General features: G+C 38.4%; 2 protein-coding genes across 2 annotated transcripts in view; one reads left to right on the top strand and one right to left on the bottom strand.

Annotated features, from left to right (window-relative positions):
• TM6SF1 (transmembrane 6 superfamily member 1) overlaps positions 1-4,804 on the top strand; it is a 53,832-nt gene extending 49,028 nt beyond the window's left edge. Inside the window, exon 10 of the mRNA XM_036845039.1 lies at positions 4,086-4,804. Coding sequence (XP_036700934.1) covers positions 4,086-4,103 — 18 coding nt within the window. The 3' untranslated portion in view covers positions 4,104-4,804. The remainder of the gene's footprint in view (positions 1-4,085) is intronic.
• HDGFL3 (HDGF like 3) overlaps positions 1-14,300 on the bottom strand; it is a 78,787-nt gene that overhangs the window by 25,398 nt on the left and 39,089 nt on the right. Inside the window, exon 2 of the mRNA XM_036845047.1 lies at positions 3,226-3,302. Coding sequence (XP_036700942.1) covers positions 3,226-3,302 — 77 coding nt within the window. The remainder of the gene's footprint in view (positions 1-3,225; positions 3,303-14,300) is intronic.

Raw genomic sequence — 14,300 nt, 5'->3', positions numbered from 1 at the left:
AAAAATACACTCTAAATGGATTAGAGACCTAAATGTAAGACTGGACACTGTAAAACTCTTAGAGGAAAACATAGGAAGAACACTCTTTGACATAAATCACAGCAAGATCTTTTTTGATCCACCTCCTAGAGTAATGGAAATAAAAACAAAAATAAACAACTGGGACCTAATGAAACTTCAAAGCTTTTGCAAAGCAAAGGAAACCATAAACAAGATGAAAAGACAACCCTCAGAATGGGAGAAAATATTTGCAAACAAATCAATGGACAAGGGATTAATCTCCAAAATATATAAACAGCTCATGCAGCTCAATACTAAAAAAACAAACAACCCAATCCAAAAATGGGCAGAAGACCTAAATAGACATTTCTCCAAAGAAGACATACAGATGGCCAAGAAGCACATGAAAAGCTGCTCAACATCACTAATTATTAGAGAAATGCAAATCAAAACTGCAGTGAGGTATCACCTCACACCAGTTAGAATGGGCATCATCGGAAAGTCTACAGACAACAAATGCTGGAGAGGGTGTGGAGAAAAGGGAACCCTCTTGCACTGTTGGTGGGAATGTAAATTGATACAGCCACTAAGGAGAACAGTATGGAGGTTCCTTAAAAAACTAAAAATAGAATTACCTTATGATCCAGCAATCCCACTACTGGGCATATACCCAGAGAAAACCATAATTCAAAAAGACACATGCACCCCAGTGTTCACTGCAGCACTATTTACAATAGCCAGGTCATGGAAGCAACCTAAATGCCCACCAACAGACGAATGGATAAAGAAGATGTGGTACATATATACAATGGAATATTACTCAGCCATAAAAAGGAACGAAATTGGGTCATTTGTTGAGATGTGGATGGATCTAGAGACTGTCATGCAGAGTGAAGTAAGTCAGAAAGAGAAAAACAAATATCGTATATTAACGCATATATGTGGAACCTAGAAAAATGGTACGCATGAATCGGTTTGCAGGGCAGAAATTGAGACACAGATGTAGAGAACAAACGTATGGACACCAAGGGGGGAAAGCGGCAGGGGGTGGGGGTGGGGGTGGTATGAATTGGGCAACTGGGATTGACATCTACACACTGATGTGTATAAAATTGATGACTAATAAGAACCTGCTGTATAAAAAAATAAATAAAATAAAATTCAAAAATTCAAAAACAACAAAAAAACACCTACCATGGGCCAGGCACTGTGTAAAGCACTGTGTATATAGGGCTTAGCAACATCCACACAATCTCTGCTTTCACAGAGAGACTGAATGTTAGGTACTTGCCAGGGCATATAATCTCAGGTTTAAGGACACCTAATACTTAGTAAATGATCAGCTGAAACAATGTTATAACAGGTTTTCTAAAGTTCATTCTCCTCCAGATGTTTTAAAATCTACCTCTGGATGATCAAACCAGCAAAAAACTCACATACGGACTGTATCACACTGCTCCTTGGTAGAACTGCTTTTACTGAATTGAGACTTGGAATTATGCCACTGACTTATATTAAGGATGCTATAAGAAATAACTCCATAAAATCCTTCACACTGTTTACTGGAATGATTCTGTTACTTTTACTAGCAATATACCAGGTGGCAAATTCTTTAAGGGCAACTTTTATTTTCACTGCCTTAAAGAATATCTAGAAAATGTTTACTAAGTGAATGAAAGTTACCACATAATATTAGTAAATGGTTGATTTTGGTGTATGCAATGGAAATGTGATAATCTTGTTTATCAAATCCTGCCTTGTTCTAGATATACAATCAGATCACTTGGAATTAGGTCCTAAAGAAAAAGCAAAATAATGGTATAGACATAAAAGAGAAGGAGGAATAAGGGAAATACAAAAATAGGTATCACAAAGCCCTACGCACTTATTACTATAGGTAAAACATTTATTTCTAAGCTTCGAGCAACCTCTTCAAGGAGAAAAACATGTTAAGTTGCATAGTCCACAAGTGTCTATTAGATAAAAATAAAACAAAGAAAATAAAACCTCTTGAAAAAAACATAAATTTCTCACATGAAGACAAGAAAGAAATATGCCTTAAAGGGCCCTCTCCCAGCTAGCTCTCTTTCAATATGAGAACGAGGAAGATGTCAGAGTGGTAGAGACAGCAAGAAAAGAAAAAGTTCATGCCTGGCTCTACTAACATTCACATGAACATAGGGGGTGACCCTGAATATAAGATTTCATCTTAGTTTTTAGCTTTCCCCCCCATTTGCAGTTCCTATTCCATTTGTGTCCTTGTTGTAAATAACCATATACATTCTCAGTGTGTCAGGTTCTGTGTGTCAAGACTGCCTATGGTTCCCTAGCATCCATTATCATTGTCTTTCTTTTAATGGATACTCCTCCCAATTTGCTTCCCCAACAAAGTTGCCTAGCTAGAGACTATGCTTCCAGCTTCCTTACAGCTAGATGTGACCATATGGCCAAGTTCTTGCCACTGGAATAAATGCAACTGTAAGCCACATATTCAACTGCTGTGTCATTTCCTTACCTTTTCCCTCTCCCCCTTCCCTCTACCTGGAAGATGCACAGGTACTGCTGAGCCAGTTTCTGCTTTTTTTTTTTTTTTTTAAATAAGCAGACAAGGGCAATGCCCTAGGGAATGGCAGGCCAACACAACAGGAGAAACCTGGGTCCCTAGAGCACAGCTGAACATCCACCTTGATCTACCTACCTTGATAGACAGATCTATCTATCTATCTAGATAGATAGATAGATCCCCCATCCCTGGACTGTTTCCAAAAAAAGAAGTAAATTCCTATATTATTTGAGACACTGTATTTTCAGTTTCCTTTATTCAATAGCTTAATCTGTACTCTGACCAACACAATTACAAAAACTTAGAAAGGTAGTATGTTTCCTTCAAGGTCTGACAAGTTGAAGGAGCCTGAGAGAACATAACTTTGTTCTGTGAAATATGAATGGAAGACATCTCTCTAGGTCTTAAAAGTGTCCTAAAGGAAACTTCTGGGTCATGCCCAACATTTAAGCAGAAACAGAAATGATATTCAAAAGCAAAATAAATGAAAAATCTTTACATTAAGAAAAAAATATATTATCTTTGCAATTTTATATAATTGATTATAATGATTTTAACAACATATAAAATAATATAAAGTGATTTTAACAACATATAAAATAATGTAGTCTAGCAGAATCAAATTAGAACTGTTGAAAATTTAAGTTGTTTTGTTGACTTACGTTTCATGGGTGCCAAAAAAGAAGATAGGATACTTATTTGCTGGAGGCTTCACAGCTCCCTCTGGGAGTTCATCAATCTATTAAAGATAAAATCATGTAAAATAGCATAAACATGATATAAACATTGTTCCGATAATTTATTGCTAATTTCAAAATAAAATCACTCTAATAAAAATCCCAACAGTTTTTCTTTTCTTGAACCTTATGATTCTAAAGGTCGTATTTGGCACACCATATGGAGAGTAACACTGTAAATTGATTATAACTATTATGGTAATACATAATCAGGAGCCAAAACTACTCATTTCCTTCAACTCAATAGAATTACTCTTGGGAATCTGTCCTAGTGAAATAATTCAAAAGAATAACGAAAAAGAAACAGAAGATGCACTTTTGGGGGATAGTAACAAATTTTTACACCCCACCCTACAAGATAGGAGAATTATGGAAAATTAACTCAAAATACTATGTAGTCATTGAAAGATATCATCTCTTGCTCGGACTAGTGCAAGTCTCTCCCCATCCACTGAAGCTCACATTACCTTTTTAAAGCATATTTGATTGTGCCAAATCCTTCAACAGCTTCTCATAGCTGTGCATCTGAAACCTCTGGGGCTTTTAAAAAATAAAGATCATCAATCCTTCCCCGACCCAGCAATTTTTATGTACAGCTGAGGTTGAGAACTTCTCATAGGATAAAGTCTAAATTCCTTAGAATGCAACATAGTTATATATACATTATTCCCTAGAATGTTTCAAGAAATGGTCCTTGACTCCTAAATCTCCATCTGTAGTCCCAATCTTTCCTTTGAACTCCAGGCATGAAATTACAAACATCTACAAACCATTTCCATTTACAGGTCCTACAAACAGCTTAAAATGAAGAAAAGGCCTGGAGTTCTTCAGAAGAGGCATACTTGGAGTTTATAGAGCAAGGAAAAGGGTCTGGTATCCTGTGTCCTGAAGATATCTGCAGGCCTTCTTAACTAACATATGGCGACAGCCTGAGGATTACTACAGCATCACAACATTCATCTCTGAACTGAATGAACCATGTGTCACAGAACAGATGCTCTGGTGTACTGAGAAAAGATGGCCTTTCAGTCTAGAAACTTTAGTCCTGCTTCTGACTTCAATTGTGATATCGAAGATATCACTTAATGACTTTCACATCTGTAAAATGAGATGGTTGCACTAGGTAACCTCTAGGTTTCCTTCAAGTCCTGAAATTCCATGCCTTGCCTAAAACTGAACTAATTTTCTCTGAATCTGTTTTTGTTTCCTATCTTAAGTATTGGTACACTCAGTACCAAGAAAGAAACCTTAATGTTTTTATTATTATTCAGTTTTTCACCAAATTCCCCAATTTGGCTCCTGAAATGTCTCCAAATTGAACACCATTCCCATTACTAAATTTAGTTCCCTAAAAAAGTTCTCATTATCTTTTGACAAGGCCACAGCAGCCTGTCAAAGTATCTCCTTGCCTCTGGGCTTTCCCGTTACTGACTGTACAACTTCTGGGTAAACCCTGTATGTTTTACATTCAATACACTACCCTACAAAGACAACTTAAAATGAGTAATTTCATTTTGAGTAAAATTCAATATAGGGCTTCCCTGGTGGCGCAGTGGTTGAGAATCTGCCTGCCAGTGCAGGGGACACGGGTTCGAGCCCTGGTCTGGTAGATCCCACATGCCGTGGAGCGGCTGGGCCCGTGAGCCACAATTATTGAGCCTGCGCATCTGGCGCCTGTGCTCCGCAACAAGAGAGGCCGTGATAGTGAGAGGCCCGCGCACTGCGATGAAGAGTGGCCCCCGCTTGCCGCAACTGGAGAAGGCTCTCGCACAGAAACGAAGACCCAACACAGCCATAAAATAAAAAATAAATTAAAAAAAAAAAAATTCAATATATATTCAATTATATACACACACACACACACACACACTCTCTCTCTCTCATACATACATTGTGATAAAAAATACATAACATAAAATTTTCTATCTTACCCATTTTTAAATATACAGTTCAGTAATGTTAAGAATATTCACACTATGATACAGATCTCCAGAAAATGAATAACTATATTTTAAATGGACAAAAAATAGAACTTAATATGGAAATGTATATGTTTATGTATGTGGGAGGCACTGAATTGCTAGCTGACAAAACACTATCACATCATGGTTTGTTTTTTTTTTTTTAATTAATTATTTATTTATTTTTGGTTGTGTTGGGTCTTCGTTTCTGTGCGAGGGCTTCCTCTAGCTGCGGCAAGTGGGGGCCACTCTTCATCGCAGTGCGCGGGCCTCACTATCGTGGCCTTTCATTGCGGAGCACAGGCTCCAGACGCGCAGGCTGAGTAGTTGTGGCTCACGGGCCTAGTTGCTCCGCGGCATGTGGGATCTTCCCAGACCAGGGCTCGAACCCGTGTCCCCTGCATTAGCAGGCAGATTCTCAACCACTGCGCCACCAGGGAAGCCCCAACATCATGGTTTTTTTTCACTCTTGTGAGAAAACTGAAAGTGAATCTTTTTTAAAAAACTTTTAAAACTTTTCTTTCAAATAAAACACAACTTTTGGTTAAACTTTTCCTTTGCTGTGTTATATAACTAACATCTACTGTAGAAGTTGCAAACTGACGGCCCTTAGGCCACATCTGGCCTGAAGAAATGTTTTGTTTGGCTCACACAGTGTTTTTAAAAAACTGAATTAGGTATCAACACTTTAAAATTGCAAGATTCATCTTAAAATCCAGAATAGCCTCTGTGAAAAAATATCGAAGATAGGGATAAGCAACACTAAGCTTGCATTCCCAGGAGGCAACAATTAGCTGAAGATGATCAACAGCTGCCTTCAGACAAGGTATGTTCTCTCAAGTTTGCTACATTCCCCACCACTCTCTAGGTAATGTTGTAAATGCCTGCTTCCCTTACTTACATTGCTTGCATGGCCCCTCTGGATATGAGTTCATGCCCCTGTAATAAATAATGCCAAAATAGTGGCCTTACCATCACGCTGGTTCCCTCATAAAGGTGTTAAATGTTGACATGCACTAACTATATTTTACTGAGTCTTGTTTTGAAAATTACACTGACAGTTTTGGAATTATACCAAATTGTTCAAGTGGATATACCTTCTTGAACCAATTAAAGAGTGCACCTCCTAGGCACTGGTTTTTGTTTGTTTGTTTTGGCTTCTAGAGTGAATACCAAGTGGCAATAGAACTTTATCTTCAGAGTTTCTGTTTTTCTACTGTTTCTATTTTCCTGACTTTTATTTTCACTTTTATTTCTGGTTCTTGGCTATGTTTGGTTCTGATTCTGGTTTGCACACAGCCAATGTGTTATTCCCCATTAATAGGAGGATGGGGACCTATTCTCTTTTGGGTATGACAGGGCAAATAATCTGGTACAATAGTCTTTTGGTTTGTAGAAGAATAAGTCTTGCTTTTACTGGAAAGAAGAAAAGCCCTTTGAGATCTAGATCAGTGAGTGTATGTATTTTGTGTTTCCTTTAACCTGTAACTGAAGTTGTAGACCTGAAGCCATAGGCTCTCTGTGTGCCTATCATACTTGAGAGTCTTTACCCTTCCTTGTGTGAGTTTGAAACATTTTCCTATTTCTGGGAAGGGTATTAACAAACTAGATATAAATTTCTTAAAATGAAAGAGCTCTGTTTTTACTGATTTACAGATACCAATAAGATTACGAAAATCTAATATAAAGGAACGTAAGAATCCTCAAGAAATTAAAAAGTGAATGTAGAATACTTCAAATACGGTGGTCTTTTTGTTATTGTTCATTGTTTATCTGTCTGCTTTGTTCACTGCAGAGACACAGGGAATGTCAGTTAGAACTGAGGCTCTGTCCCTTGGAGTCTACAACTCTAACAAGCCCCATGGACTTGGGGCCTGGAGGCAGGCAGCCTCACATTTCCTAGAAAACTTGTTCTCAGAGTTTCATCCCTGGGCCTTCACCATCAGTGTCACCTGCGGACTCATTAGAAATGCTAGTTCTCAGTCCAGAACCCTAATGAGGGTTAGGCCCAAGAATCAGTGTTTTAAGAAGCCTCCAACTGTTTTTGATATACATTATAAAACATTCCATCCTCCTGCTGTGGTTTCTGTGGATGAGTTGCCTTTGTTTCTTCTGATTAACGTTAAGTCTGCTTAGGGAGGAGATATGGGGATATATGTATATGGAGAGCTGATTCACTTTGTTATAAACCAGGAACTAACACACCATTGTAAAGCAATTACACTCCAATAAAGATGTTAAAACAACAACAACAACAAAAAACATTAAGTCTGCTTAAATCTGTGGGATTTTTGCCTTGAGACCGCAAAATTGCATCAGTGCACATTTATTTTCCTAATATTTTAAAAAATGTATAACATGTCCAGTTTTCTGTTTTTTAATTAAAGGAGTGCTACATTATATTAAATGTGGTGGCTTTTTAAGGAAAAAACCCTTCTCACAGGAACTGTTAGCTCGTAAGTATTCTTATATAAGAATCCAAATTTAAGTAATCGAAGTGAATCTTTGAACAAATCAGACTGGTTTACAATTTTGGTTTAAAAATAACTATTCGGGGGCTTCCCTGGTGGCGCAGTGGTTGAGAGTCTGCCTGCCAATGCAGGGGACACAGGTTCGAACCCTGGTCTGGGAAGATCCCACATGCCGCGGAGCAACTAGGCCCGTGAGCCACAATTACTGAGCCTGCGCGTCTGGAGCTTGTGCTCCGCAACAAGAGAGGCCGCGATAGTGAGAGGCCTACGCACCGTGATGAAGAGTAGCCCCCACTTGCTGCAACTAGAGAAAGCCCTCGCACAGAAATGAAGACCCAACACAGCCAAAAATAAATAAATTAATTAAAAAAAACACAAAAAACTATTTGTCTTTATCTGGATTTAATCATTGTAGAGTGTAATATAAGTAAATTTAAGAAAATAAAATTGGGGTTTCTCATGAAGATACTAATTTACATCTGAATTTATTAAGTTCTGAAGTTCTTACCTAACCTCCCTCGGCAGACTTCCCTGGTGGTGCAGTGGTTAAGAATCAGCCTGCCAATGCAGGGACACAGGTTCGATCCATGGTCCGGGAAGATCCCACATGCCGCAGAGCAATGAAGCCCGTGCGCCACAACTACTGAGCCTGCGCTCTAGAGCCTGCGAGCCACAACTACTGAGGCCTCACGCCACAAACTACTGAAGCCCATGAGCCTAGAGCCTGAGCTCCGCAACAAGAGAACCACCACAATGAGAAGCCCGTGAACCTCAAGGAAGAGTAGCCCCTGCTCGCCGCAACTAGAGAAAGCCCACACACAGCAACAAAGACGCAACGCAGCCAAAAATAAATAATAATAAAAAAAAATAAAGGCATCATCATATAGATAAAAACAAATAAGGAAATAATTAACAAAAGAATAAAATGGACATTAAAAACAAAGGAAAAAAGGGTCTACTGATAAGCTAATATTACTTCCATATAATGTTTAAGATGAAGGAAAACGTAAACTTAAATTATAATTCTGACAAACTTTTCTATATCAACAGTAATTATGTTCTGTGGTATGTTAAGATTAAACATAATTTCCGGGCTTCCCTGGTGGCGCAGTGGTTGAGAATCTGCCTGCCAATGCAGGGGACACGGGTTCGAGCCCTGGTCTGGGAAGATCCCACATGCCGCGGAGCGACTAGGCCCGTGAGCCACAACTGCTGAGCCTGCGCGTCTGGGGCCTGTGCTCCGCAACAAGAGAGACCGCGATAGTGAGAGGCCCGTGCACCGCGATGAAGAGTGGCCCCCATTTGCCGCAACTAGAGAAAGCCCTTGCACAGAAACGAAGAAGACCCAACACAGCCATAAATAAATAAATAAATAAATAAATAAAAAAAAATTTTTTTTAAAAAAAACATAATTTCCAATAGTTAACTTTAAGACCTTGGACTAATATTAAATTGAGTTAATTAAATGATCATCTTTGCATCTTTGAATAATTCCTAAGTAAGACAGAATACTGAAACATTGGTCAGCAAGTGTAGTTTTAACATATATATGATTTTAATTTTTATATGTTATGTAGTGGAAAGGACACGTGTATTATGTGTATCCATGAGCTTTGATGGTTTGTTAAAACACCTGTATATAACAGAAATTTCTCAGTTTCTCTGTGAAACAGACGTTAGTTACCTTGGTTAAGTTATAATTGATATGGAGATTGAGACTATACTAAGAACAATAGTGACACAGAAATACAACCATGTATGCAAAGATAATGAATGGCATGTGTTCTTGTTTATTAATGGGAAAAGATTAGTCTTTTGTACTTGAAGTAAAAGTATCTAGGTTGTTCCAAAATGTGAAAGAGGATAATGAAGGACAAACCTGGATATTGAAAGCTGTAGAACATTAGTGGAAAGGGAAATTTATTTGCCTTGGACTATAATAACTGCAAATAATAGTCTAAAATATGCAATGAAATATTAAAATTTTTCCAAAGCTGGCTCAGTTTTGATGGATTTATTCATAAGATTAAAAAGGGAAAGCTTCTAAATCCATTAATGTCAAATATTTATTAATATAAAACTAGAATTTGGTTTTCTCTGTTAAAATAAAAAATTGGTCTTGGAGTATTCTATCTGTTCTTAACAAAATATGGTAAAAGGTTATTCTTTACCTCCTGAATAATCTGCATAGATAGCCATATCTCACTAGAATAACTTCTTGGAGTTTGTGCTGACTCTGTCATATCATAAATTTGTTTTTAAACAAACAACGAAAGTTCCTTGCTGAAGAGTTAAAGTTCTTTTAAAAAACTGGGTCACCACCTTCTATGTTAATTTAAAACATTATATTGTTACTTTGACTAAGTCATTATTCATTATCCTCAGATATCTAAGCTCCTATCTTAATGAAGCAATGAAGTCTGATAATTCTTGTGATGCTGCTGAGTTCAGAGAACTCACTGTGAAACAAATGATTTGGTTCAGATTGTGGTGTAAGACCAAAGTGCAGTATTACGTGCTACCTCAACATTTTGTAAAATGGGGATGGTCTTGAATGGTCTACCTGCAAGTTCTCTTCCTCGCTCTGCTCCTGTGGATAAGGTCCCCTAGTCAAAAAATCCTCTTCATCAAAGGGACCAAGCAAAGTTTCTTTTTAATCCCTGCTAGCCTTTATCCCCGGTTTTGGTTCCCTGCTAGCCTCAGAATTATTCAGACAAGCCAATCACATCCTCCTGTGTGAACCCCACTCTCCTGATACTACAAAGTCTTCTTCCCTTTGCCTGAGTTGTTCACTGTTTCTGAGTGCAACCTCCAGGTCGCCCTGTACAGCACGCAGTGTCCTCCTCCTCTGGGATGTGAGTTTATGTAACTAATAAATTGTTGCCTATCTTATCTGTCCAGTGTTGTGTGTTGAGTCATTCCCAAAAACATATTGTGGGAATCCTCTCTCTCACCAATAGGGTGAATAGGAAGTGATTAAAATACAGATAGGCACCAACATCAGGGGAATCTTATCAGAATGCTGGGGTAAGAGGTTCCACACAATGGCTCAAATTTATTATGTGTGGTAGCTTAGAGGTTTCATGCACCGAGTCCAGATGGTAGTTGCGGGTGGGGTTGAGTGGAGGAAGAGAAGTCCTGAGGGCCAGAGGGCTAGGCAGAGATACCAAGGTCCCTCCCTTGGCAGTGTCTCTTCTCTCAGAAATGCTCATGGCCCATTCATTCCCTTACTTTGTTCAAATCTCTGCTCAAATAGCACTGCATCAGAGGGCTTTTCCCCTACAACTCAACTTAAAATAACACCTCTTACCCTGTCATTCTCTATTCTTTTATTCTGCTTTATTTTTATTGTAAGAATTTCCCTGCCCTTGAGTATTTGTTTGTTTCTTCACATTAGAATATAATCTTTGTGACAGGGAAACTTGCTTTGTTCTCCACAATAGCTCTACTGCCTAAAGCAGCACCTGATACATGATTGGTGCATAATAAATATTCCTCGAGGACCAAGGTTTCCTTACTGACTCAGGATCTGAAGAAGCCTATACTTACATGGAGAGAATCAGTGACCCTGGCTGTGAAGAAGAGAAAGGTACACCACAGACCACTTTCAATCACAGATTACTAAGAAAAACTATTATGAGGTTATAGTATAAAGGAGTCTTTATGCTTAAGAAAAGGAAATAAGAAGAACAAACTTGTCTCTTTGAATATGCCAATAAGAAGAATTTTGGGGGCTAGCTGACTAAGAATGCGGAGGAAAAAAAGACCATTTTACCTATTAAAGTTTATTAGGTGAGGTTAAATTACAGAGGGGAAAAAAGCTTGTGATATTATAAAATGGCTTTAGATAAAGAGAAGTCTATAAATGAGTCAACAAATTTACTGTAGGGGAAGAAAGGGAAAGCACACTATGGAAAAAGGAAATGTGCACAAGAGGAAGGGGAAAGAATTTTTAAAATTTGAGTATATCTGGATTAACAAACAGGTAACTGATCAACTTAATATCTGAAAATAACACTTTGTTAGAAGGACCCCAAACATAAGGAGATAACTTCCAAAATAACAGTTCAAAAAATCTGTTGAAAACCAGTCCCTAATTAGCTTCAAGAATATAAAAACCATCACTTGTTAGTTGACAGAGCAATTTCACATTGAAAGACATTTTGTTTTTCACTCAATAAAACTTTGAAAAACCTCGCCATTTTCATCTTTAGAACATTATAAATAATTTTGAGAGGTCACAATACACTTAGAACACAGTGCTTTTAACTTATTGTAGGCTTTATGTAGAGGATAGGCCAGATGACTGACTGAGGTCCCTCATTCGTATGTTACATTGCTGATTCTGGAGGAGGAGCATGTATGGGGCATTAACACATCCTCACAGTATACCTGGGGAGAGCCAATCTGACAAATGGAGAAACTCAGGCTGAATAGTAAAAAGTGAGGGATTTGGTGTATGATCTTCATTTATATCGCCAGATCCCTCTTTTTTTTTTTTTTTTTTTTTAAATTATAGCAGGCACATTTTAAATTGAAATGTATAAAAAATCTGGCCTATTCCCCCAACTTTCCCTCAGTCTTAAGCAATTGTCCACACAGGTTCAATCTTGAACAGGTATAAATACACTCGTTTTTAGGGTTTATCTGCATTTTTAAAAAATTTTATTTATTTATTTATTTTTGGCTGCGTTGGGTCTTCACTGCTGTGCGAGCTTTCTCTAGTTGTGGCGAATGGGCGCTACTCTTCATCGCGGTGTGCGGGCTTCTCATTGCAGTGGCTTCTCTTGTTGTGGAGCACGTGTTCTAGGCACGCGGGCTTCAGTAGTTGCAGCACGTGGGCTCAGTAGTTGTAGCTCGCAGGCTCTAGAGCGCAGGCTCAGTAGTTGAGCGCACAGGCTTAGTTGCTCCATGGCATGTGGGATCTTCCCGGACCAGGGCTCGAACCCGTGTCCCCTGCACTGGCAGGCGGATTCTTAACCACTGTGCCACCAGGGAAGCCCTCTATCTGCATTTTTATTGAAGTAAAATTTATAGTGAAATATACTGGTCTTAAATGTATTGAATATATTTAACAAGAATTTGATACATGCATATACCCATTTAACCAACCCCTAATCAGGTACAGAACTTGTTATCTCAGAACATTTCCTCGTACTCCCTACCGGTTATTTCTCATCCACCACAGGCAACCACCTTCCTGATTTCCATCATCACAGATTGGTTTTGCCTGTTCCTGAACTTAAAAAAAAAAAAAGCAACAAGTTTTTGGTCATTGGCTTCTTTTGCTCAATGTCTTTTTGAGATGAATTCATATTATACTAGTAATATAATTCTAATATCATTCTTTTATATTGCCAAGTAGTATTCTACTGCATCCATTCTCTTTATGTGATGATGGACATTTGTTATTGTTTCTAGTTTTGACTATTGTGAATGAAACTGCTAAAATTATTCTTGTACCTTTTTTGGAGGGAATATATGCTTTCATCTTTCTTGGATAAATACCTAGGAAAAGGATTAGTGAGTAATAGTGTAGGGATATGTTTAACTTTGTAAGAAACTTCCACACTGTGTTCCAAAGTGGTTATTATACCTTTTTTTTTTTTAATTTATTTTACTTATTTATTTTTGGCTGCGTTGGGTCTTCGTTGCTGCACGCGGGGTTTCTCTAGTTGCGACTAGCGGGGGCTACTCTTCGTTGTGGTGCGCGGGCTTCTCATTGTGGTGGCTTCTCTTGTTGCAGAGCACAGGCTCTAGGTACATGGGCTCCAGTAGTTGTGGCACACGGGCTCAGTAGTTGTGGCACGTGAGCTCAAGAGCGCAGGCTCAGTAGTTTCGGCGCACAGGCTTAGCTGCTCCGCAGCATGTGGGATCTTCCCAGACCAGGGCTTGAACCCGTGTCCCCTGCATTGGTAGGCAGATTCTTAACCACTGCGCCACCAGGGAAGCCCAGTTATACCATTTTAAACCCCCTTGAACAATACACGAGTTCCAGTTGCTCTACATCCTAACCAACACTTGGTGTGGCCAGTCTTTTTAATTTTAGCCATTCTAATAGGTGTGAAGTGGTATCTATTGTGGGTATCTTTTAACATACCAAACTGTCACAGTGCTCTACACATTTACCCAAGAGAAATGAAAGCTTATGTCCATACAAAGATCTGTACAAGGATGTATATGGCAGCTTTACTCATAATTGTGAAAATCTGGAAACAGTCTAGATGTCCATCAACATGAGAATGGTTAAACAAACTGTGGTGTATTCACACAAGGGAATACTATTCTGTAGTAAAAAGAACAAAGTACTAATCATACGATAACATGGATGAATCTCAAAAGCATTATGGTAAATGACAGAAGTCTGCATAAAAGAGTAATACTGGTATATTGCATAAATGGAATATTGCATGATTCCATTTATATGAAGTTCCAGAAAAGAAAAAGCTAATTTGTGATGAAAAAAACCTCTAAACAGTGATTACCTCTGGGGGAAGGTGGGAGTAGTAACTGTCTGGGAAGAGGCATAAGAGAATTTTCTGGGGTGATGGTATATTTCATTTCTTGA

The sequence above is a fragment of the Balaenoptera musculus genome, chromosome 2 (assembly GCF_009873245.2).
Source record: "Balaenoptera musculus isolate JJ_BM4_2016_0621 chromosome 2, mBalMus1.pri.v3, whole genome shotgun sequence".
NCBI lineage: Eukaryota > Metazoa > Chordata > Mammalia > Artiodactyla > Balaenopteridae > Balaenoptera > Balaenoptera musculus.
This window is presented reverse-complemented; position numbering and strand designations above follow the sequence as displayed.